The sequence below is a fragment of the Pogoniulus pusillus genome, chromosome 6 (assembly GCF_015220805.1).
Source record: "Pogoniulus pusillus isolate bPogPus1 chromosome 6, bPogPus1.pri, whole genome shotgun sequence".
NCBI classification, from domain to species: Eukaryota; Metazoa; Chordata; class Aves; order Piciformes; family Lybiidae; genus Pogoniulus; species Pogoniulus pusillus.
In genome coordinates, this window is record NC_087269.1 from 14,169,039 (window position 1) to 14,191,045 (window position 22,007).

Sequence of the window (22,007 nt, forward strand, 5' to 3'; positions counted from 1 at the left end):
CACACCCACCCTCTGTTTTCTGGGGTTCACTGGCTCTCTTGGAAAGCAGCACTGGGTGCTGTTGGTGCAGGTGTGAGGGCAGGCTGGCATGATGGCAGAGGAGGGTCCTGAGGAAGCAGAGGTAAGGCAGGGGATGGCAGGGGAAGCCAGGCCTCTAGTGCAGCTGAGTCAATGTTTAGGTGGGAGCATGGATATGCCTCCTTGTTCCTGCTCTTTTGTCCCCATTTCCTCTCAGTCTAGCCAGGGGCAGGTGTTGTTATGGGCTGTGGAACAACTCGGCACTGCCTCACCCATCCCTTCTCGGGACTGGGAAGGTATAATAGGGCTGAGCCTGTACTGGGAGGCAACCCTGGCTCTGGGCTGTGGGTGGGTTGATGTGGGTTTATTTTTCTCCCTTTTCCCACAGGTTGGGGCTCTCAGAATAGCTGCAACATCTCACAATGTAGGGAGGTAGGAGTGGGGGCGATGTCAAATGGGGCAGAGCCCTCTGCTGCCCTCTTGGCGGGGTGCTGGGCTCCTCCAATAACTGTTTTTGGGGAGTGCATCCTCGGGAGCGACCTTCACTCTGCATAACTAGGGCATGGAGCGCCTCAAGGTGGGCAACTTGGCTGGTGCAAGGAATGGGATGAGCTCTGCCATCCCCCAGCGCGGGCATCCCCCGGGATCAACCCGTCGGGGCTGTGCTGCGAGCCCCAAGACTCTGCTTGCCCCGCAATGTCCCCAGAGTGCCTCATAGAGCCCCTGCGCCTCTGCTGCCACACAACTCCCGCCAAGTGCCTCTGAAGCAGGCCGAAAGCGCTCCAAGGCCGCGGGCCGCCCTGCCTGCCTGCGCTCCCACGGCGCCTCCGTGCCGCCAGCCCCGAGCGGCGGGGGGCGGGGTCTTACGGGGCGGAGGGGCGGGGCCCGGTGCGAGTTGGTGTCTCCCGGGGGGGGGGCGGGGGGGGGGGCCGGGGCGGAGGGGCGGGGCCCGGTGGGAGGTGGTGTCTCCCGGGGCGGGGCCGGGGCGGAGGGGCGGGGCCCGGTGGGAGGTGGTGTCTCCCGGGGGCGGGGCCCGAGACAGGCGGGGGCGGGGCCCGGGCCAGGCAGGGGCGGGGCGGGGCCCGGGGCGGGGCGGTGGGGCACGGCGCGGCGCGACGCGGGAGGGCGGCTGCGGGGCCGCGGTGAGTGCGGGCGCCGAGGCCGGGGGTCCTGCGGGGCCGGAGGGTGTTGTGGCGGCGCTGGTGACGAGCTAGAGGGCGGCCGAGGCGTGGGGGCCCCGGAGGGGGCTTCAGGGGAGCCTGCCAGCGCTTGGGGTGTTGGAGGAGCCGGGCCCCTGGGGGCCGATTTGGGAGGGGGCTGGAGGGCGGCGGCCCTGGGACGCCCGTGGGGCGCTTTGGGGGTGCTTCAGGGGCACTTTGGGGGAATCGTGGGGATGCACAGGCCCAGTTGCCCTGGGGGACGGTTTAGGGGATTGCGGAGCGCTTTGGGGGTGCTTTAGAGGTACTCTGAGGGAGCTGTGGGGCAGTGCAGGCCAGGGTGCACCGTGGGACAGTTTGCCTGTGTTTTGGAGCACTTTAGGGACGCTTTGGAGGAGCTGTGGGACAGCAGAGGCCCAAGGGCTTTGTGGGACACTTTGGGGGTATTTTAGGGGCAGTTTGGGGGAGCTCTGGGGCAGCAGAAGCCCAGGGAGTCTGAGGCACTGTGGGGACGTCGTGAGACAGTTTGGGGTATTGTAGGGCAGTACAGGTTTGGGGGCTCTGGAGCTTACTGGGGTGTCTTGGAGAAATTTGGGGGTGCTTTAGGGCACTTAGGGAGAGTTGTGGGGCAATGGGGGCCCAGTATTGCTATAGGGCACTTAGGAGTGCCGTGGGGTTGGACGGAGTGGAAGCACTATGGGGTGGGCTGGGTTAGCAGGGGTGACTGAGAGAGCACAGTGGAACATGGGAGAGATGAGAGAGGCACCAGTGCCCAGGAAGCGTTGGGGTTGTGAGGGAAAGCAGAAAGGGGGCACCGCTAGGCACTGGATCCACCTGACATGTGCTGGGTGCACGAGGAGGAATGATGGACTGCTTCCCTCAGTCCTGGGTGGCCCTGATGTGCCATCAAGGCATGGGAGTCCCCAGGGGCCCAGACACTCCACAGATCAGGATGGGGCGTCTGGCTGAATGGGGACTGCAGCTTCTCTTGCCTTTTGGGGGTCAGAACAGTTGGATCCAGCTTTGCTTCACTCCAGTGGTGGCGGCTGGTGGTGACACCGCCCCAGTTGCAGACTGGTTTTACTAGGTGGCTAGAGGGAGGTTTGGCAGGGCACTGGCAGCCAGCTGAGCTGGCCACCCCCTGTCTGGGTGGCAATGGGGCCTTCTTGGTGGGCCAAGGCAACTTGCAGGAGGGAGAAGATGGAATCACTTCCTACTGCCTCCCAAGCCAGCAGTGGTAGTGTCCCCTCTGCTGATCTGCAGGGACTTCGCCCCCCTGACCCACACATCCCAGGAGTGTTTCACTGGGTTGGGGTCCTGTGCCTTGTCTGTCTCTGGCTAGGGTCCCAAATATATTCTGTGTCACTCCCTGGCCCCTGATACCTGCCTCTGCTCCTTCAACAGCAGCAGGTCCCCACAGGGGGTTGTTGTCCCCCTCTGAGAATGACTACATCTCTCTGGGTACTTGGGGCAGTGTTCCTCCCACCAGGCTCCCCTGCCACCCCCTGTGCCACACTAGTACCATCTGCTCCAGCCCTGCCTGCCCAGATAGTGGGAACTGTGGGGAACACTGGGACCATTGCTGCCATTTGATACCCTGACCTCCTCCTATTTCTCATTGCTGCTGCAGGGGCCAACAGAGCCGTGTTCACAGTGTGGGGGCCCGAGTGGACCGGACGGATGGGCAGCGGCTGGCAAGGTGAGTGGAAGTACTGGGGGAGTGACCCACCTTCTCGCCTGGGGGTTCATGGGCACGGTGTGAGGTCACGGCACCCAGAGATGGCACGTGCTGATGGGGTTGATGGTGACGGGGGGGGCTGGCTTGCCAACATCTCTGCCCTGCTCACTGCTCCCTCAGGCGCTGGCAGGCGGATTGATTTCAGGTGACAGCTCGGCAGGCGAGACCATGCAGGCAGCACACCCCCCTCCCTGTGCCCCGTGCCAGCTGCAGCCATGTGCAAGATGCAATAAGGCAGCAGGGGACAGATCTGGCCCATCGGCTGGCTCCTGTCATGCAGCCTTATGGTATAGGTTTGAGCAGGGGTGGCCACAGTAGGTCACTGACAGAGCCCACTTAGATGGAGGGGAGCATGCAGAGAGGGGCACCCATGTATTGGGGCTGGGAAGCAGCCTGGTGCTTGCATCCTGGACCACCTACCTGCTTGACAGCTGCCCCCTCAGTGACCTGCTCCTGGGACCTCCTACATCCCACTGTGAATAGTTGGGGATGGAAGGGCACCCTCTCTCACTGCAAAGACATGGGGGCTGTGGGGCAGTGCAAGTGTCTGTCCCTGCTATCTGGGTCTCCCACTTGCTCTCCATGGGGGGCTGCTATGCTTGCAGCTGCTATGGTGCAGCCAACATCAAGGGGCAGGCAGGCAGACGGGCAGACTGCCCAGGAGCCAGCTCTCCGCAGGCCTCTCGGGATTTTCCTCCAACCCTGGCACGATTCCCATGGTGGGGTCATGCTGGGGCATAGTGGAGAGGCAGGACTGCATTGACACTATGCCCCATGATGCCACCAGTAGCCCAGAGTCCTAGCAGCCTCAGGATGCTGAGCACAGCCCGTGGGGTGCTGGTGCCACCTCCTCAGCTAATGCGGCTTTTATTCTAGTTCATTCGACATCTCCTTTTGCCTGCTTCTTCTTGGGCTGACACATGCCCACGAGATTTGGGACAGTGACCAGAGGTCCAGGGATGCCCTCATGCCCCACGTGGGGACACTGGCAGCCGGTGAGGTTAGCCAGCAGTGACCGCAGCTCTGATACCCTGTCTCCCTTGCCCACAGGCTGCCCGTGCGCCCCTGCCCGCTGGGGCCCCCCCCGCCATGGCTATCGTGCAGACGCTGCCGGTGCCCCTCGAGGCCGTCACTGAGGGGGCTGCGCAGCTCCGCACCACTGCCCGCCCTTCCCCCACCACCATGGGCAGCGTGGGCAGCCTCCTGCCTGGCCGACCCCGCCACGACCGCACCAGCCAGTCCTGCGACAGGGAGCCCCCTGCTGCCTCCTTCCAGAAGCAGGAGGGGCTGCTCCAGGCCACCTCTCGGGACCGCCCATCTCTTGAGGAGCAAGGCGTAACTGTGCCCGGCATTACCCACGCCTACGCAAATGGGGGCTTCTGTGGCGACTGGTTCGATGGCCCCTCTCCCACTAGCCCCTGCAGCGACTCAGATGAGCTCCATGATGACCGAGCCCCAAGTGATCACCTCCGGGGTCCACCCCCTAAGCTCGTCCCAGTCTCTGGCAAGCTGGAAGAGGTGAGAAGGGGACAGCAGCAGGATGAGAGGCACCATAGTCTTGACTTTGCTCCCCATGCCACGCTGAGGCTGTCAGCTCAGGCATGTGTACTGGAGCCACGTGGCTACATTTTTGGTGTTCCTGGGAAGGTGGTGATCCCCATACCCTTGATGCCCCCTTCTTTGTTCCCGGGTAGTGTGTGGGAGCCCACCTGAGCACCCAATGGGGAGGGGATGGAGCAGGCAATGACTGGCCCTGACCTCCTTCGAGGTGCAAAGGCTTTGGGGTTGGAGACACCCATGGTCACTGGCCAGGGCAGCCCCTTGGGAGGGCAGTGAGTCTCCTTTAGCCCTCCCACTCTCCTTTCTTCTCCTGGCAGAACATGGAGAAGACCCTGATCCGCCCCATGGCCTTCAAGCCAGTGGTGCCGAAGCTCCGGGGTGCCCAGCCAAGCACACGCCCAGGGCTCTCGGAGAGCCAGGTGAGCCTCACCCACTTGTTGGGTGCCGAGAAGCCTGGCTCTCTGAGCTGCCGTGCCAGCACCCTCTCAGACTCGGGACGCAACTCCCTCTCCAGCCTGCCCACCTATAGCACAGGCTGCAACCAGCACCCAGAAGTGGGTGCCCTGCCAACCACTCCTCATGGGCCCACCGATCCTCCGGGGGGTTGCCGCCCGTCCAACTCAGACAGTGGCCGCTCGTCCTCCAGCAAGAGTACAGGCTCACTGAGTGGCCGGGGCCGGCCCTCCTCGGAGAGTGGCTCCTGTGGGCGCTCTCCCCTGCCCGGTGAAGAGGCCATGCTGATACGGGAGCTGGAGGACAAGCTGCGGGAGAGGGAGGCTGAGCTGCAGCTTCTGCGGGACAGCCTGGACGAGAACGAGGTGGCCATCTGCCAGGTATGCCCCTAGGGTTCCCCTGTCCCTGCCACCCTATCCAGGGTGCCTCATGTGGACATGCCTCCTGATTTGGAGACAAGAACCTTCTCTAGGGATCCTTTACAGATTCTCACATGAGGGTAACTTTTCTGTGTGTCTGGGAATGAGGGTTTTCCCCACTGGGAGGATGTTGTACTACCTGGGGTGGGGGCTCAGAAGTATTGACTGAAGTGTCTTGTCTTGGCACTTGCTCTCTTTTGGATGCTCCTGAGACTTTGTCCCACTGACAGTGTTGCTGGAGTAGCAGTATGGATTGTGGAAGTGCTGATGTGGAAGGAGCAGCATGCCAAGACATGGTGGGGCACCACTGCAGTTCTTCCAGACCTCCCTTCCATTTGAGGGGGATGTGTTGCACCCATCTCAGTGGGCAAGGGGTGTCTGGTCCAGGGTGGGGGGGGCAGCAGAAGTGTGAAATTGCTATCCCACCCACTAAGCGTGTCCATCCACCTGCACTGTTCAGGTGTATGAGGAGAAGCAGCGTCGCTGCGAGCAGGAACTGGAGGGGCTGCGGCAGCGCTGTGCTGCCCAGGCACGGCAGGCAGCTCAGGCAGCGCATCGTGGACAACAGGTCCTGCAGCTCCAGGTACTGCAGCTTCAGCAGGAGAAGAAGCAGCTGCAGGAGGACTTTGCCCAGCTGCTACAGGAGCGGGAGCTGCTGGAACGCCGCTGTGCTTCCTTTCAACGTGAGCGCACTGAGCTGGCACCCCGTCTGGAGGAGACCAAATGGGAGGTGAGTTACCCCACAGCACTGGGCGAGTTGGGGAATATGGGCCCTGTCTGGGACTTCTGGCCATAATGTAAGCCCATTTATCCTTGCAGGTGTGCCAGAAATCAGGGGAGATCTCACTGCTGAAGCAGCAGCTGAAGGAGGCGCAGGCAGAGCTGACACAGCGGGGAGCTGAGCTGCTGGGGCTGCGGGCACAGCTGCGGGAGGCACGGGCCCAGCTGCAGGCAGGCGAGCATCGGGTGCAGGGGCTGCAGGAGGCTGCCCGCCTGAAAGCGCTGGAGCTGGAGGTCTGTGCCAATGAACTGCAGCGCCGCAAGAGCGAGGCTGACCTTTTCCGCGCCAAAGCCGGACGCCTCGAGCAGGAGGTGGTGGGCCTACGGGAAGCGGTCCGTGGGCGGTGCCCTCCACCTGGTGAGGGGTGCCTCCAACTTGGTGAGGGATACCCCCAACCTGGTGAGGAGCCCCATGGCAGCCTGGGGCTGCGGCAGCAGCTGGAGCAGCTGCGGGCAGAGGTGGCCCTGGAGAGGCAGCGTGGGCAGGAGCAGCAGGATGCCTTCGAGCAGGAACGCAGCACGTGGCAGGGCGAGAAGGAGCGAGTCATCCGCTATCAGAAGCAGCTGCAGTACAGCTACATCCAGATGTACCGCCGCAACCGTCGGCTCGAGCAGCGGCTCCAGCATCTCCGGCTCCAGGGTGAGGACGGCCCACCTGAGCACTGTGACCCCCCCGGTTCTGACCCACACTTTGAGGAGATCACGGCCACTGAGATCTGAGATGCTGCCTGCCTTCACCCCATGCTCAGAGTTGTGGGGGGTGATCTCCACACCCTGGGATTTTGGGAGCCCTGGGGCTGTGGAGGATCCCTGCTCTCCCTCCAACTCTGCAAAGACCACTGGCACTGGGAGGAGGCAGAGGGGACTGCAGACACTGCCCCTTCTCCAGCATGGAGGTGTTCAGGCAAGGGTGCGTCTGCACCCACCGCAACAGGGGGTGCCCATGAGGTAAAGGGCCAGGTGAGTGTAGAATCATGGCCTCAGGGCTACCCAGAGTTGGTTCTTGCTGATCCTCTTAGCGCCCGGGGGATTAGCAGCACTGGCCTCAGCAAGGGTCACCTTGGGCAGGGGGAGGGTTGGCTTGTTCCGTCTGTTCCCAGCCACTTCTGAAGGGGAATGGCATATGCCAGTTTGTGTCAGCCAGCCCATGCCAGCCTCCCAACCTCCACCTCACCCCCCATGTGTTTGTCAGGGGATTTGTTTCTGTGCCATTTTAAATAACTCTATTTTTATAGGACCTACCAAAACATATCACCCTGTCCCAACTCACACTCTGCTTGTCTGTGCCCACTCACCCCAGCCACAGGGCAACTTGCCCTCAGTGCCTTTCCCATACACTTACCCCCAGTGTTCTTGTTTCCCCACCCCAGAAAAGCTTGGCCCATGCCCCTGTGATTCTCAGGCTGCCAGGGGAGAGGGGCACGGTGCCAAGGGTGCCAGCTGGAGGCACCTTGAGAGTGAGCATCCAGAGGGGTGAAACCAAAGGAAAAGTCTGGCTGTGCCCAGCTCTGGCTTGTTTGCCCCCAGCTCTGGGAGGGGATTTTTGTACTTTATTTTTGTTGTGTCCCATTCCCAGAGCCTGGCTCAACTGTGTACCACCCAGAAATGCCAATTAAAAACAAGCCCCTGGCTCTGTTTTTTTCAGGCCTGTGTCTGTATGTCCGGAGCAGATTCACAGGCTGCTTGCTCTTCTCACATGTTGCTGCTGGTGCCCCCACCAGGGTTCTGCTGCAGGCATCTCCTTTGTGCCCATTAAATGGGGCTGGCTCTCACACCTTCTGCCAGTGCTGAGACTGGCCACAGTTTGGTGCAGGAATGAGCACGGGATGGCTCCTTGAACAGGGTCAGTGTCCATTATCACTCCAGAGGAGCTCCAGGCACTCGCACCACCAGCTCCATGGGCTCCTTGGCTTTGTTGCGGTAGGCCTGGCGGATAATGTCCACAGCCCGCTGGTGGGTGATATTCTGCAGGCTCTCCCCATCAACCGACACCAGCTCCTGCCCAGCCTGGCCCCGGTAAGAGAAGGCAGCAGAGTGAAGTGCAGCTACTTATAGGGTGCCAGAGGCTGCCAGGGGCTGCCAGCACCCAGTGGCATCATACGATATGGACGTCTAGGTGCCTGCTCACCCCTCAGGGTGTATTGGGTCCTCCCATACCTTGAGGATGCCACTGAGGAAGGCAGCTCCTCCAGGGAAGATCTTCTCGATCTTCACCACTGGCTGTGCCCTTGACTCAATACCACCAGAGATGCTGATCCCTGTGAGGGAGCCAGAAGACATTTGCACCGAGGTAGTCTGGGACCCCCACCCACCCACCCACTCCCAGGCACAGCACCCTAGGTCTTGCATAGACGAGGGCCTGGGGCAGGAGCAGCTCCTCACGGTTTTGGAGGAGTGCTTTGAGTTTTGCCTCCTGCCCCCTAAATAAGGTACCCCTTGCCAAGAAGATGCCTTTCATCCCAGTAATATTAGTGCCAGGAAGAGTGTCCTCACCTTGTCCCCACCCCACCTCTAGGGTCCCATGCGTGTGCTACCCACCCAGCGAGTGCTTCAGCTTGGAGAGGGTGACGGTGAGCAGCCGATACTCCTCCTCTTCCTCTTCCTCCCTGCCAGCATCTCCAGGGCCATTGGTGGCTGCCCCAGCCCTTGCCTCACCCCCTGGCTCCCCAGAGAGAACTGCAAGGGGAGGCCGTGCACGCCGGGGCTTTCCCGGAGCTTCGGTGGATGCTCTCCCAGGCGGTTCCTTGCGCCAGGTGCTGCCTGAATGCCCCTGCCCCTCTGCCGGGAGGGGCTTGGTCAGCAGCCAGTTGGGGGATTTCGGGCTGGTGGCGGGTGGGGAGCGGCTGGTGCAGGCATAGGCATCCACTGGCACATCGGGGAGCGGGGTGTAGGTGCGGGGGTGAAGCCGGCGGGGGCTGGGAGAGGCCCGCGGCCGGGCCGGGCTCGCCTGTAGACCCCCGGCTTCTTCCGGCTCTGGGGCCCCCGCCGGCTTCAGCAGGAACCCGCCCCGATAGTCTGCAACGAGAGGGGCTCAGGGATCTCCCCGGGACGCCACAGCCCCGCTCCCTAGGAGTCCCACCACCCAACGTTCCCCTCGGGACCCCACAGCCCTGCTCCCTGGGAACTCAGATTCCCAGGCATCCCCTGGAGAATACAGAGCCCTGGAACCTCTGCTATTTAGGGACCCCTCTTCAGTGCCAAGGGCCCCATAGCTTCCTCATCCAGGGACGTTTAGACACCTTATCACCCCTTTCTAGGACATATGACACCCATGAACCCCCATGCACCCCAGCTCCTCCCATGGACTCTAGGTCCTCCTCCCCAGGAGCTTCTGGAACCTAGGATCCATTAATCCTGCCACTCCAGGACCTACCAGTGCCTAGAGACACCAGATGTTATCTCCTCTAGGATTCCCTGCATCCAGCTCGCTTTCTCCTCCCCCCAAATTGTTCCATACCATCTCCACCTCACATTCCCCACCACAGAGCAGTCCAGTGGCCAGGCAGACCCTGTGGGGTGCTACTTACCAGGCACTGGTGTGATGAGGTGTCTCTTGGGGGGGACATCATGGTGGGCTGGGCGGAGGGCAGGCGAGCGCACTGCAGTCAAGGAGAGGCAAGAGTCACCCCTTGAATTGTAGCAACCCCTGCCTGCTACCCCCTGCCTCTCACCTGCTACCCCCTGCCTCTCACCAAGGACAAGGTCTATGGGTGGGGAAGGCTCTACCTGAACGGCTCTTTAGGGCATCAAAAGCTTCCAGCTCCAAGGGCATCACCATGCTGTCAAATCGGCCCAGGTCTGTGGGGGCCACCACACTCCTGCCAGGGCAAAGACAGGGAACAGGCTGAGGCAGCTTCTAGGATGGAGTGTAATTGAGGCTGAAGAGTGTATGTGTATTCAGGTCCATCCTGCCCAGCTGGGTGGTATCAGGGTACCACCTACCTCACATCCCTCAGCAGCATGACCTTCTCTGGTCGGTCCAGGATGGCCAGCAATGGCCGCACTAAATCCTCCACGCTGCCCTCATGCAGGTACTGTGGGTGCAGGAAAGGTGTCACCAGATGGGTGCTGCCACTCACCTCCCATGTGCACTTGGTGCACATGGTGATCATACTGCACCCTGGGATGCACGAGCTGCCCAGGGAGGAGCATGGGGTGCTGGCACTGCCCTGATCATGCCCTGCCTGCACACCGCCTGCGGTGCCATACCCTGGAGCAGTGGCGAAGCACAGCTGTCACCTCATCAGGGCTGAGGAGGCGTGCAGCGGTGTCCTGGATGTGTGGGAGCCGGGCCTCGGGGTCGCTGCCATTGGGCTGCAGGGCAGTGATGCTCGCAGGGCCCAGGATGCTGGCACGCCGGCCTTTCTCTGGGTTGGAGGGACACACAGCAAGAAAAGGTGGCCAGCGAGGCAGGGACCACAAATCCCACAGACCACAAATTCTCCAACGTTCCCCCACCCCAACAGCTTGCTCCATGCTAGAGAGATGCGTGCAATCCCAGGCCAGGCGCATGCAGAGCCTGTCCCACAGTCCCCCAGGCACATGGGCACACCCATTACCCCGCCTCAGGCTCCGGATGACAAACTTCTGCACAGCACCTACTGCAAGGGAGATGGAGCACAGTGAGTGCCCAGGGGAGGCCAGGGGCATCACTGCCCATCACTAAAATCGCATGCCTGGGGACCCTTCTCCCATGCCCCTCTCCATGCCCAGTATTCCGCAATAGGGACGCAGTATCCAGATAAGGGGTAACCAGTCTTATGTTGGGTCCCTCTCCACCTTGTCCCCCTCCACCTTGTCCCCCATCTTGGTACCTCTGTCCCCATCTGGGCGTCCTGGGGACTTGGCGCGTGCCCGGCGGTCAGAAGTGGGGGGCTCCTGGCTAGGCAGGGCCCAGCTCTGGCTACTGGCACGGCCTCCCTTGAAGAAGAGGTTGACGAGGGTCTTGGAGCGATGCAGCCCTGGGGTTGTCCCCCATGCCCCTTGTCCATCTGGCTTCCCCTTCTTCCGCTTCTCCTCTGAGGACCGAGAGGGAGGGTTGGAACACAGAGGCCAGGGGATGACACCTCAAATGGTGTTTGGGAGGCAGGGAACTTGGGAGGGGGTGCAGAGGAGCTACTGTGAGGCACTGACTGGAAGAGTCCTGCTCTGGGGTGCAGAGCCCGTGGGGATGGACTGTGGGGTGTCTGACAAGCCTTTGGGACAGGGCTGAGGCTACGCAGGGCTATACAATGCCCGGAGCTGATGGCCAGGAGTTCGCATGGGCTCATGACTGTAAGGCACCATGGCAGGGAACAGACTTGGACATGAGCTCCATGCACGGGGCCATGCCCTGGTGCTTACCAGCAACAGTGAGGTCACTCTGGGATCGTGTGATGGGCTGTCGAGGCCGGCTCAGTGCCAGCAGCAGTGCTGTCTTGGGTGAGTGGGTGAAGGTTCGGCGCGAGTGGGTGCCAGGAGGCTCACGAGTGGCCTGGCCCCGGATGGCCGTGTCCCGCAGCAGCTCGGGGGGCCGCACCGTGCGCCGCGTCTCTGGCAGCCCTTCGGCAGCCGGCTCGGTCTGCATGGCCCGCTCGGCACGCTCCCGCACCCAGCCCCGCCGTGGCCCATCCTCCGTGGAGATGGCCACATCCACAGTGCGGGCAGGGGACACTGAGGTGCTTGTCCCCAGCCCGTTCACTGTCCCCGGCGCTGGCCCCGAGGAGTAGGACGAGATGGAGGAGCTGGTTTCCGAGGTCTGAGACAGCTGCTGCAGCTGTCCATTGGTCACTGCAAAGGCACAGCAGGGATGCGGGGTGACACACTACAGGGCCACAAGAAGTCCCCCATCTCCCCTGAGGACGGGGCACATGTGAGGATCCTTAGGGCCACGGGGGCTGCAGGGTTGATGGAGGTCAAATGAGGAGGAGCTATGCATCCCCTACAAGGCACAGGGTCGCAGGAAGCATTAGGCTGCTGGCCATGTCCTAAGACTGGGGACATGTAAGATCCTGCTAGGCCACAGGGCTGCTGGCTGTGACACGGGGCTCTTCACGTGTCCTCCAAGGACTGGGACACGAGTGGGGCTGTGAAAGCCCATAATGATTGTGGGGATGTTAACTGTAGCATAGAGAGCTCTAGTGCCAGAGAATCTCATAGCACGTGGACCTTTTTTCCTTAGAGTAGCCAGACACTGTCTACATGAGGTCCCAACCCCTCCCCCCAACCCTGCACCCTGCCAGTACCCACGGCGCTACCCTTACAGCGACTGAGCCAGCAGTACTCGGCCACCAACTCCTTGTAGGCAGGGAACCGGCCCGTCTCCTATGCACAGGGGGAGAGGATGAGGGGGTCAGCACACACAGGCTGCCCTGGTGAATCTGATCTAGTGCCAGCCATGAATAATGCATTCCCCCCCACCTCCCACCTGCCTGAAACCCAACCAGGCAGCAGCAGCCACATCAGCCCCTGGGCGCCAGGTCCAGCTGGGCAGCGCCAGTGCAGGCATGTGCCGACCTCCCACCTTTCCCAGGGGTCCTGTGAGGGCCAGGCATGGATACCTTGATGGTTAGCATGATGTGGGTCTGTCCCTTAAGCACCTCCACTGCCTTGCTATGGCTTATGTCTTCAAACTTGACTCCATTGGCTGCAAGGACTTGGTCTCCCACCCGAATGCCATTCTGCTCCGCCAGACCCCCGGGATCCACCCTAGGGCAGCAGTGGTAGGGCAGGCTGGGGCCAAGCCCTTGCTGGAGCCCTGCTCCTGCCCTACACCTCTGACTGGATGCCCCAGCATCACTGTGGTGGTACCCACAGTTTTATGAGGGTGAAGGGCTGAGCCAGATATCAGGTGCCAAGCCCAGCCTGGGCACAGTGAGGATTGGGGCACCACAAATCCCTCGTGCCCCGAGGTGGCCATACTTGGAGACGTAAATGCCGAGGCCAAACTCTCTGCCACCACGAATGTTGAAGCCCAGGCAGTAGTCATCAGAAGTGGTGTAGAGGTGGACAATGCGCCGCAACCCATCCTCAGAGCCACTCTCTGATGGCGTCGAGCCACTTTTCTCCACCACCAGGCGCCTGTTCACCACATCCACCCTACAGCATGAGCACAGTGTTGGGGGGGGCTCAGGAGTCTGACTCTCATCCTCCATCTGGACGAGGCCATTGGTGTCACCCAGTTGAGAAGAGCAATAGCATTAGAAGATGTGAAGGATGGGGGTTGCCCTCACTCTGCCTGCTTCAGACCTTCCTACCGCAGCCTATGCCCTACCATGAGGTCTCCCCACCTTTGTCAGAGACCTCAGAAGTGCTTTTCCACCCCCATGGAGGTCCCCCAGTTCTGGGATCCTTCATGTTTCCCAGCATCCCTCACTGAGCCTCCCCACCATGCCCTCTACTGGGTTGGGTTTTGGGGTGCTGGCATGGGGGATGCCTTGCTCACCATGCTGTCTTCTCCTTGGAGAACTTGATGCCTGGCACACGGCCCATCCTCCGGACCACCATGCGGAGGCGGTTGTTGCCGGTGAGGACCTTGACAGCGCTGCTCATGGTGATGTTCTCAAGGCTTACGCTGTTCACTTCTGTGATCTTGTCACCAACACACAGCCCAGCTTGCTCTGTGAGGATACACAGCTCACCTGAGAACCTGACATGGCACAGATGTCTTTGTTTGGGATACACCGCTAAACGTGGCACCAGTCTGATTTAAACTCCCTGGGAACAGAGGCATGGACAATTGGCAATGTACTGAGGCCATGGCAGGCACATGAGACTTGTCACCTCTGGTGATAGAGCTCAGAGCCATCAGTATGAGACTACCACTCTTGTCCCCTGCCCTTCTAGTTTTAAAGCCTGAAAACTCTTTGTTCAGAAGAGGCAGGGAGCAAATGGCAACTTGCCACTGTGAATGGTAGCATCGTTGCTGTGGCACTACACAGGGAGCTACCTGAGAGGATCTTGCAGGAAGTGCCTGTCCCCGCTAGTGTCCTTCACCATGTCTCACTTACCGGCAGCACTGCCTTCCTCCACTTTGCTGACAAAGATACCCAGCCCATGCTCAGAGCCCCCACGGACACTGAAGCCCAGCTTGCCATCCACACTTTTCTCCACTGTGATGGCATTGATGATATCGCTCTCGTTGCTGCTAGCTGTGGGGACAGAGTGCAGGAGGTGTTATACTCGCTGGGTGCAACAGCATCTTGATGAAGATGTCCTCAGTCCTAGGACAACTCTCCCTGCCTCCACACCCAGGGAACACAAGGTTCAGGCCCCCTTGGTCATGTGGGTGGGCAGAGGGCTGCGAGGGTACCCTACGCACCTTCAATGGGAGCGTTGATGAGGATGACACGGCCCATGGGGGAGGCAGCGCGGCTACCCCGTGTGATCCCATTGAGCAGGCGGCTCTGCTTGCTGAGAAGGCAATGGGGAGCCAGGCTGGCCTCGCTGCTGGAGCTCCGCGACCGGCTGCCCGACGTCATCCCTGTGTCCCAGCCTTGGGCCATGGTGGTGCTGGGCACCCCAGCGTCCTGGTGTCCGGCTTGGGGCTGGCCACGTCCTCACAGGGTCGAGGCTGCCCACCGGCCAAGGGGGGACATGGCATAGTCCAGCAGCACATGCCCAGGCTCAGGCACCACTCCCTCTTAGCAGCACGATGCCAGGGCCAGATGGTGTGGGTACTTGGTGCTGGCAGGATGGGTCTCGGGTGTAGTGACACAGCCTGGAGCGACAAGGAGCATTGTGTACTCCTCTCCAATCTTGTCCCCACCCACCCTATAGCATCCCAGGAGCAAAACTGCTGCAAGGCATCTGGGTACCATCGTGGGGGTTGGCAAGCACAGGCTGACCTGCCCTGGGACAGGGATACTGGGGCACAAAGGGGCTTTAGCTGATGACACAAAGCCGGAAAGGCTTTGCAAGGGATGTGGGGAACTCAGCTTTAGCCAGAGAGCAGGACCTGACCTCCTCGGACCCTCTCTGCTTTGCAGCAGGAGGGGTGCAGAGCCCCTCCCCGTCCTCCTTGTAGCCCCTCCAGATTTACACCACCTGACAAGCCCACTCTCCCCGAGGGCAGTTCCCGCGGGGATTTTCCAAGCGTAGGTGAAACGCCATCACAGGCCCCCCCGCTTCGTCCGCGACTCGCCCTCGCCTGACCTCAATAAATAAGTGATGGCCCCGGCCAGGGGGACACACTGGTGTTCCTGTCGCCTGCCAGCCCCCCAAGGAGACCTCCCGCTGAGCCCACCCCCTCAGCACCATGCGGCGGTGTCCCCTCCACGAAGTGGCATCTGGGACACCCCCTCCCCCCCCCCGTCGCCCCGTGCCCTCCTCACCTGTCTCCATGGTGCCACCTGCGAAAGAGACACTGGGCAGCGCGGGGGGGATGGAGAGGCCGCGGGGGGGAGCAGCACCACCTCCTCCCACCCCCGCCTGAGGGGATTGGCCGCTCCTGCGGGACCGGCGTGGCCATCGGGCGCGGAAAGCTGTCAATCACGAGCGGCCAGGGCTGGCCTTGCAGCTGGTGGGGGGAGGCCTGTTTGTGTGTGTGTCCCACGACCACGGCTTGGGGGAGCTGAGGGGAGCGCGTTCCTCTGTGGGGCTGCGTGGGGAGAAGGGTGTGGTGCCCCCACGGCTCCTGAGACCAGCCCTTAGCGCGGAGCATCGCGGGGGTTCACAGGGGAAACTGAGGCACGACCGGGGGAAGCGTGCAGCGTGTCCTTCGCTCACCGCTCCGATAATGTGCGTGGGTGTCCCCACGAGCCGCCCTCCCCGGGGGGCATCGTCTCCACCCCGGACTGTCCGCGGCCCCCCCGGCGGGGCCCGGCGCCGCCAGCTCGAACCCGACACCGCGGCGGTTTCAGGTGATGCGGGGAGGGGCTGCGGGAAGGCGGCGGGGGCGGGGCACGGGGAGGGGGGGTCCTCCCACTCCCACTGGGGCGGGGTCCGCACTGCGCCTCGGGGCAGCTCCCCCGGGACCGCCCGACACGGAGCTCGGGGGGGGCACGGCCGGTGCGGGGACACGCACCCACATGCACACGCACCCCATGCACCGACACGCCCACGGCATGCGTGCTTGCACCCCTGCGCACGCCCACGCGTGCGAGTTCAACGCACACTCACAGGCACCCCCGGACACACACGCACGCGGGCACGACTCCGCACACGGACGTGCCCGCACGCACCGCCCCCAGCGCGGAGGTGCGGTGCCCTGTGCGCGCACGCAGCCGCAGCGTCACGCGTGAACACCAACGCCACAGGCACGAGCACAAGGTTACCAGCATGCGCGCGCGCGGCGCCGCGTGCCAAGCCCCGCGTGGGCCGGCGGGAACGGCCGGCGGGAAAGGGCAGAGCCTTGCGCAGGAACACGCGCGTGCACGCCCGCGTGGAAACACCCGCCGGCCCCGAGCGCGCGGAAGCCGACGCGAACGCGCGCGCGCTGACACCGCAACGCCCGCGAGCGCGCCACGCGTACCCGCGCGCAGTCGTGGGCAGGAGTGTGCGGGGGCGCGGATGCCGCGTGCGGCGGGGCACGTACCGCCCCCTCTTCCCCCCCCTCCCCGCTCCGGCCCCGCCGCTCCCGGCCTGCCGCCGTGCGCGCCCCGCAGCCTCCCTCCACGGCACCGCCTTCCCTCCCCGTGACAAGTCCCGACGTCAGCGCGGCGGGCGGGAGCAGGGCGGCGGCGGCGCGGGCACGGCGGGCGCTGTACGGGAAGCCGTGAGTGCAGGGGAGCGGCCCGCACCCGGGCCGGTGCGGGGAAAGGTGGTGTTACGCGCCGGTGGGGGAATCTGAGCCCCGGGGGGCGAGGAAACGGGGTGGTGCGCGGAGTTTCGGTGCCTGCCCGGGGTACACCCCCGGGGCCTTCCTCATATTCACCCCGATCTGGTGTGTTCACAACTGGGCAGCAGCTCCAGCCCCGGGGTGGTGAGTTCCCATAACCCTACCCGCTTCCCGGAGGTCCTGCTGGGGTCTGGGCTCCCGAACCACTCTCAGTGATGCAGGCAGGGCTGGAGAGCTCCTCACTGACTGGGTGCAGCTGAGGAGGCTGTCACCAGTCCATGAGCTGCCCTGTCTTCAGCGTAGTAGTCTCGAGGGTTCATTGTGAAGGGGTTCTTCCTGACCCTGGTTTGTCTCCAGAGCTGCCCCAGCAGGGATGCAGGACAGGGTATCACAAACATCGTATTCCACATAACCGTATCCCCCCCAGAAGATGTCACCGTCCCTCCCTGCCACCATCAACATCAGGGAGCCCCGCTGGGACCAGAGCACCTTCCAGGGCCGAGCCAAGCACTTCTTCATGGTGACTGATCCCCGAAACCTGCTGCTCTCAGGGGCTGCACTGGAGGAGGCTCGCCGGGTGGTGGAGGACTACAGGTACCTGGGGCAAGGGGCATGCCCCCAGCACCACTTCTGGGCAGGATACAGTGTCTTGGCCATCTCTGGCCAAAGGCAGCCCCCAGAATTGCCTGACTGGGCCCTGAGCTGCCCCATGCGTGGTGGGGAACCAGGTAGGACACAGGTGTTGGCAGAAATTCTTCCAATGGGTGCTACTCTTACCTGGCAGGGCAGGCATGGTACCCCCAGGACTGACAGAGGATCAGCTTTGGCGGGCCAAATACATCTACGACTCAGCTTTCCACCCTGACACGGGTGAGAAGATGCTTCTCATAGGCCGCATGTCTGCCCAGGTCCCTATGAACATGACCATCACTGGATGCATGTTGACCTTCTACAGGTACCAGTCTCTACCTCACCTGAAGGCCAGGAGGGTGCCTGGATGGAATCTCTCCCACCTTGGGCATCCTCCTGGCTCTGGGGTGAGGTGACACAGGCCTCGTACCCCACGAGGCACCCATGCGATAGGAGCATGGATGGCATCCCCCAGTGCCACCAGCAGCCTTCTCCTTCTGGTAGGACCACGCCGGCCGTGCTGTTCTGGCAGTGGGTCAACCAATCCTTCAATGCCATCGTCAACTACACCAACCGCAGCGGGGATGCACCCATCACCCCCAGGTAAGCATTCCTCTGACCAGGGCACCAGGCCATCCCAAAATGCTGCATGGGAAGGCCTCGAATAGCTTATTGACTAGCAGGGCTGCTGTGAGATGCGTCCATGAGGACATGCTACAGCCAGAAGTGGTCACTTGTGGGGCTGTCAGGGTTAGTAGTAGAACTGGGAGAGTAACCTGGATGTCTTGCTGCTATTGAAGGGCATGACATCCTCTCCTTTGGAGAGGTGGTGGAATGGAGGGATCTCAGCTCAGTGGTGTCTCCTGTTCTTGCAGCCAGCTGGGGACAGCCTATGTGAGTGCGACCACTGGGGCAGTTGTCACAGCACTGGGGCTCAAATCACTCACCAAGGTAAGATGGCCCTTGGCCATCCCTGGCTGAATCACCTGGACCCGCTCCACTTTTACCCCATCACCTAGGGTGAGGCAGAGAATGGAGAAAAGGGAATTCCTGGGGACACCCACACAAGGCAGCCCCTCTCCCTGCCAATAGCTCTGGAAATGGCATGTCCCTTCAGACCCCCTTCATCCCCGGCTAGATCACTCCAAGCTTTTTCACCCCTTGGCCTCTGTCTAGGTCTGGGAGGGAGTGTAGGACCCCTTGGGCCCTCTGGGCTGTGCTGGGGCTGGGGCATACCAGAGTCTTGCTGAAGGAAGGTGATAAGCTTGGGGACAGCCAGCTCTGCCTCTAGACTGTCTGTGACATGTGTTCCCTTCTTGTTCCCACAGCACTTGCCAGCCATCATCGGCCGGTATGTGCCTTTTGCAGCTGTGGCTGCTGCCAACTGCATCAACATCCCACTGATGAGGCAGAGGTGAGCCCCTGGGCTGGAGTGCTTGGTCTCATGTTAGAATGCACCAGGCACTAATAGGGGACATGGAGAGCACAGTGACCTGTGCTTGCAGGTACCTTCCTTCCTTGTTCTGCTGGCATCCCTTACCCTAGAGTGTAGCCTTCAGAGTACAAGCATCTAGCTGCATCCCAAGGAGTTACCAAGCTGGGTGTGAACTTTCCATCACACTCCAGCCTTGCTAAGAAACTCTCATGTGTGAATATGAGTCTAGATGACATATTATGCAGACAGTGGGTGGGGAATACAGTAGGATGCCAGCCTCCCTTGGAGATGTGCCTCTGCGCTGTGTCTCTGCCTTGTCCCATAATCCTCCCACGCATGTGCCTTGTGGCCCTCTCACCCCTGCTTTACTTGCAGAGAGCTCAAGCTGGGGATCCCTGTCACAGATGAGAATGGTAATCGCCTGGGTGAGTCCACATCTGCAGCCCAGAAGGCCATTTTCCAGGTGGTGGTGTCCCGCATTGGCATGGCAGTCCCAGCCATGGGTGAGTGTCCCCTCCTCCACCTGAGTCTGGATGCTGCAGCTGGTCCCTGGCTGTGTGGGACAGGGTCCCTTTGTTGGCAGGGGATTGTGAGTACTGTGAGGTCATCCTCTCTTCTCTTCTCTTCTCTTCTCTTCTCTTCTCTTCTCTTCTCTTCTCTTCTCTTCTCTTCTCTTCTCTTCTCTTCTCTTCTCTTCTCTTCTCTTCTCTTCTCTTCTCTTCTCTTCTCTTCTCTTCTCTTCTCTTCTCTTCTCTTCTCTTCTCTTCTCCAGCCATCCCTCCGGTCATCATGAACGCACTGGAGAAGAGGCCTTTTCTGAAGGTACTGGTGGTTGTGAGACAGGAGGGTGGACAGGGGGACACCCCTCTAGCTTGTCACAGTGCTGGCATCCCTCAGGGCTGGCACACCATCAGGGAACAGACATACTCTCTCCCCATTCATCCACTGACAGCAGTCCCTCCTTGTCCTTCTAGCGGTACCCATACCTGAATGCTCCTCTGCAAGTTGGCCTGGTGGGACTCTGGTAAGTTGCCCTTCACTGATGGGCAGCACTGCCCCAGGAGCAGCCAAGGCCTGATTACGGGGCGTAGTGCTGCTGGGGGAGATCTGCTTGGTAGAGGAGGTGAGAGCCATCCCTGGCGGGGATGCTGGAGCTTTGGCAAGGCCAGCCACCCAGTTTTCCCATGCCTATGGGGACAGGAACTGCACCAGTTCAGGAGCCAGATGCACAGTCTGGAACTTGGAGAGTGCATCTCCTTGCTCCTTTCCTGACTGAGCACCTGGCACAGCTCTGGGCTGCCTTCATGCTGCTCTGGAGGTCAAGCTGTGGAAACAAGTCAGAGATTTATGCAGCTCATTTTCTCTCCATGTCTTTCCCTCACAGCTTAGTGTTTGCAACCCCGCTGTGCTGTGCGCTCTTCCCACAGAAAAGGTAAGGATGGGCACCTTGCCTGTGTATTCAGCCCCATGAGGGAGACCAGGGGGTGCAGGCAAGGGGGGCATTGACTCTCTGACTTTTCACTTCTTCAAATGGTCAGAGACTTGAAACTATGTAAAAACACAGATCTCAGTGGTGGGGTGATGAGGACGGTGTACCCATGTGATGATAGTGGAGAAAGCTTGGCAATAGTTTCCCAACCTGCAGCTGTCAGCAAGTTTTCCTTACCTCATCTCCTGTATCCTCGTCCACTTGGCAGTTCAATGCCTGTGAGCCACCTGGAGCCTGAAGTTCAAGCTCAGATCCGGGAGAAAGACCCACAACTGGAGACTGTCTACTTCAACAAAGGGCTCTGAGCGGGTCGCCAGGGACAGCCGGGGTGGCCAAGACGCATGCCATGGAGCTGCTGAGCCAGCGCATCACTGAGATTTGCCCCTCGGAGCCCTGGGGGCTGGTGCCGCTTTCCCTTGGCTGTCACGTGTCTGTAGGTCCCAGGTGCTTGGCCCAGCTTTCCAGGATATCCGCAGCCATGTGGCACTGCACTGAACCCCATCCCTGCACCCAGGCTCAGCCCTGTTCTGGGAGCCTCCCAACTGGTACCCTGGTGCATTTCTCTCATGCTCAGCCTATAGGTGCCCATGGCTGTGTGCAGTGCCTGGAACAGCATGGACAGTGGCACCAGGGACCTTGTAAGAAAGGATATGGAGTGGGGAAGAAAACTATGCTCCCCAGCTTGAGGAGGCAGCAGACAATCATGCTTTTTGAGGTTTGAACACATCTGCAGGCATTCCATGTTGCCTGCGTCATCAGCTGGTGCCTGGGCATGGCAGAGCAGTATTCAGGGAGGAAAGCGCCCTACATCCGTAGTAACTGTGGGTGAGTGATTTCAAGTGCACACAATGGCTTTAAGCTTCCAGCTCGGGCATGCAGCCTCAGCACACCCTCAGCTCTCTCTGGGCTGCTGAGGGGATTTAATCTGGCCTTGTGCTCTGTTCATCCAGAGCAAATGGCACATTTTAATCCCATCAGAGTCCACATCTTTATTCTCATTTTAAAGCCATCTCTGTTCAGGGCTGGGCCCCCCCACCTGAGGAAGTCACTCTACCCCCTCCTGGAGTGCTTGCTTTCAGGTGAACTTTCTCAAATAGCTTTAAGTGCACTGTGATTTCCTCTAGCTATCTTTGATATACATACCTATATGTACCTACATTTACCAAGTAATAAAGGCAGGTTGTTTATACAAAATCCAAAGCATGGTGTTTTCCAGGTTTTGTATGCTGGGAAGGGACTCTTATCAGGCTGAGGATGGGATGGGTAGATCAGCTGCTGGGGTGTCCCTGCGCCCCCCAGGGTCAGACTTTGCTCTCTGTTTCCCAGCCTGCTGCCTTTGCAGTGGCTCCAGCTGGCTTGGCTTGTGATTAAGCTCATCCAGCTGTCAGGGGAGCTTTTTTTAGCGCTGGGAGCTTTGTACCTCACCACCACGCAGAGGGCTCTGCTAAGCTTCTGTCCTACATGCTACTGGTTTGGAGAGACCAGATCCTTGTCCTAGCTTTGCCAGCATTCCCACCCCCTCACACAGTCTGCTCACAGGACACCCTGGGCCTGCCTCTCCAGCAAGGATAT

General features: G+C 61.0%; 3 protein-coding genes across 13 annotated transcripts; 2 read left to right on the forward strand and 1 right to left on the reverse strand.

Moving 5' to 3' along the window:
- Positions 1-91: 91 nt before the first annotated feature.
- Positions 92-7,769, forward strand: LZTS2 (leucine zipper tumor suppressor 2). Its single transcript, XM_064144177.1, has 7 exons — positions 92-121; positions 1,083-1,160; positions 2,806-2,874; positions 3,964-4,431; positions 4,791-5,306; positions 5,806-6,075; positions 6,165-7,769. The coding sequence occupies exons 1-7, from the start codon at positions 92-94 to the stop codon at positions 6,843-6,845; spliced, it is 2,112 nt and encodes a 703-aa protein (XP_064000247.1). The 3' UTR covers positions 6,846-7,769.
- On the reverse strand, positions 7,639-16,123 carry PDZD7 (PDZ domain containing 7). 5 transcript variants are annotated; one of them, XM_064144515.1, is made up of 17 exons: positions 15,437-16,123; positions 14,425-14,823; positions 14,114-14,254; positions 13,549-13,723; positions 13,026-13,202; positions 12,665-12,812; positions 12,368-12,428; positions 11,469-11,894; positions 10,940-11,143; positions 10,685-10,726; positions 10,335-10,492; positions 10,068-10,159; positions 9,852-9,943; positions 9,653-9,724; positions 8,664-9,140; positions 8,283-8,383; positions 7,639-8,132 (listed from the first exon to the last, which is right to left on the reverse strand). In XM_064144515.1, exons 2-17 carry the CDS (start codon positions 14,606-14,608, stop codon positions 7,983-7,985), a joined length of 2,700 nt encoding a protein of 899 aa, XP_064000585.1. In that variant the 5' UTR covers positions 14,609-14,823; positions 15,437-16,123; the 3' UTR covers positions 7,639-7,982. The 5 variants fall into 5 exon arrangements, with proteins under 5 accessions (XP_064000585.1, XP_064000584.1, XP_064000583.1 ...); XM_064144514.1 differs by having other exon boundaries at positions 12,362-12,428; XM_064144513.1 differs by having other exon boundaries at positions 10,335-10,726.
- SFXN3 (sideroflexin 3) lies at positions 12,874-21,635 on the forward strand. 7 transcript variants are annotated; one of them, XM_064144524.1, is made up of 11 exons: positions 12,874-12,890; positions 17,308-17,475; positions 17,666-17,836; positions 18,016-18,114; positions 18,387-18,462; positions 18,840-18,925; positions 19,322-19,449; positions 19,719-19,768; positions 19,921-19,970; positions 20,331-20,378; positions 20,644-21,635. In XM_064144524.1, coding segments are annotated over exons 1-11 (975 nt in total). In that variant the 5' UTR covers positions 12,874-12,888; the 3' UTR covers positions 20,741-21,635. The 7 variants fall into 7 exon arrangements, with proteins under 7 accessions (XP_064000594.1, XP_064000589.1, XP_064000593.1 ...); XM_064144519.1 differs by lacking the exon at positions 12,874-12,890 and adding an exon at positions 16,287-16,373 and having other exon boundaries at positions 17,309-17,475; XM_064144523.1 differs by lacking the exon at positions 12,874-12,890 and adding an exon at positions 16,428-16,863 and having other exon boundaries at positions 17,309-17,475.
- Positions 21,636-22,007: the final 372 nt, after the last annotated feature.

Coding starts and splice junctions, on each gene's coding strand:
- LZTS2 (XM_064144177.1), top strand. CDS start 92: ATGGCAGAGGAGGGTCCTGAGGAAGCAGAG. Junction 2,875..3,963: donor GATGGGCAGCGGCTGGCAAG/GTGAGTGGAAGT, acceptor CCTTGCCCACAG/GCTGCCCGTGCGCCCCTGCC. Junction 4,432..4,790: donor TCTCTGGCAAGCTGGAAGAG/GTGAGAAGGGGA, acceptor TTCTCCTGGCAG/AACATGGAGAAGACCCTGAT.
- SFXN3 (XM_064144524.1), top strand. Junction 18,463..18,839: donor GGCTCAAATCACTCACCAAG/GTAAGATGGCCC, acceptor TTGTTCCCACAG/CACTTGCCAGCCATCATCGG. Junction 19,769..19,920: donor AGAAGAGGCCTTTTCTGAAG/GTACTGGTGGTT, acceptor TTGTCCTTCTAG/CGGTACCCATACCTGAATGC.
- PDZD7 (XM_064144512.1), bottom strand. CDS start 14,608: ATGGCCCAAGGCTGGGACACAGGGATGACGTCGGGCAGCCGGTCGCGG. Junction 12,813..13,025: donor CTCGGCATTTACGTCTCCAA/GTATGGCCACCT, acceptor CTGCTGCCCTAG/GGTGGATCCCGGGGGTCTGG. Junction 10,727..10,939: donor ACGCCCAGATGGGGACAGAG/GTACCAAGATGG, acceptor TCTCCCTTGCAG/TAGGTGCTGTGCAGAAGTTT.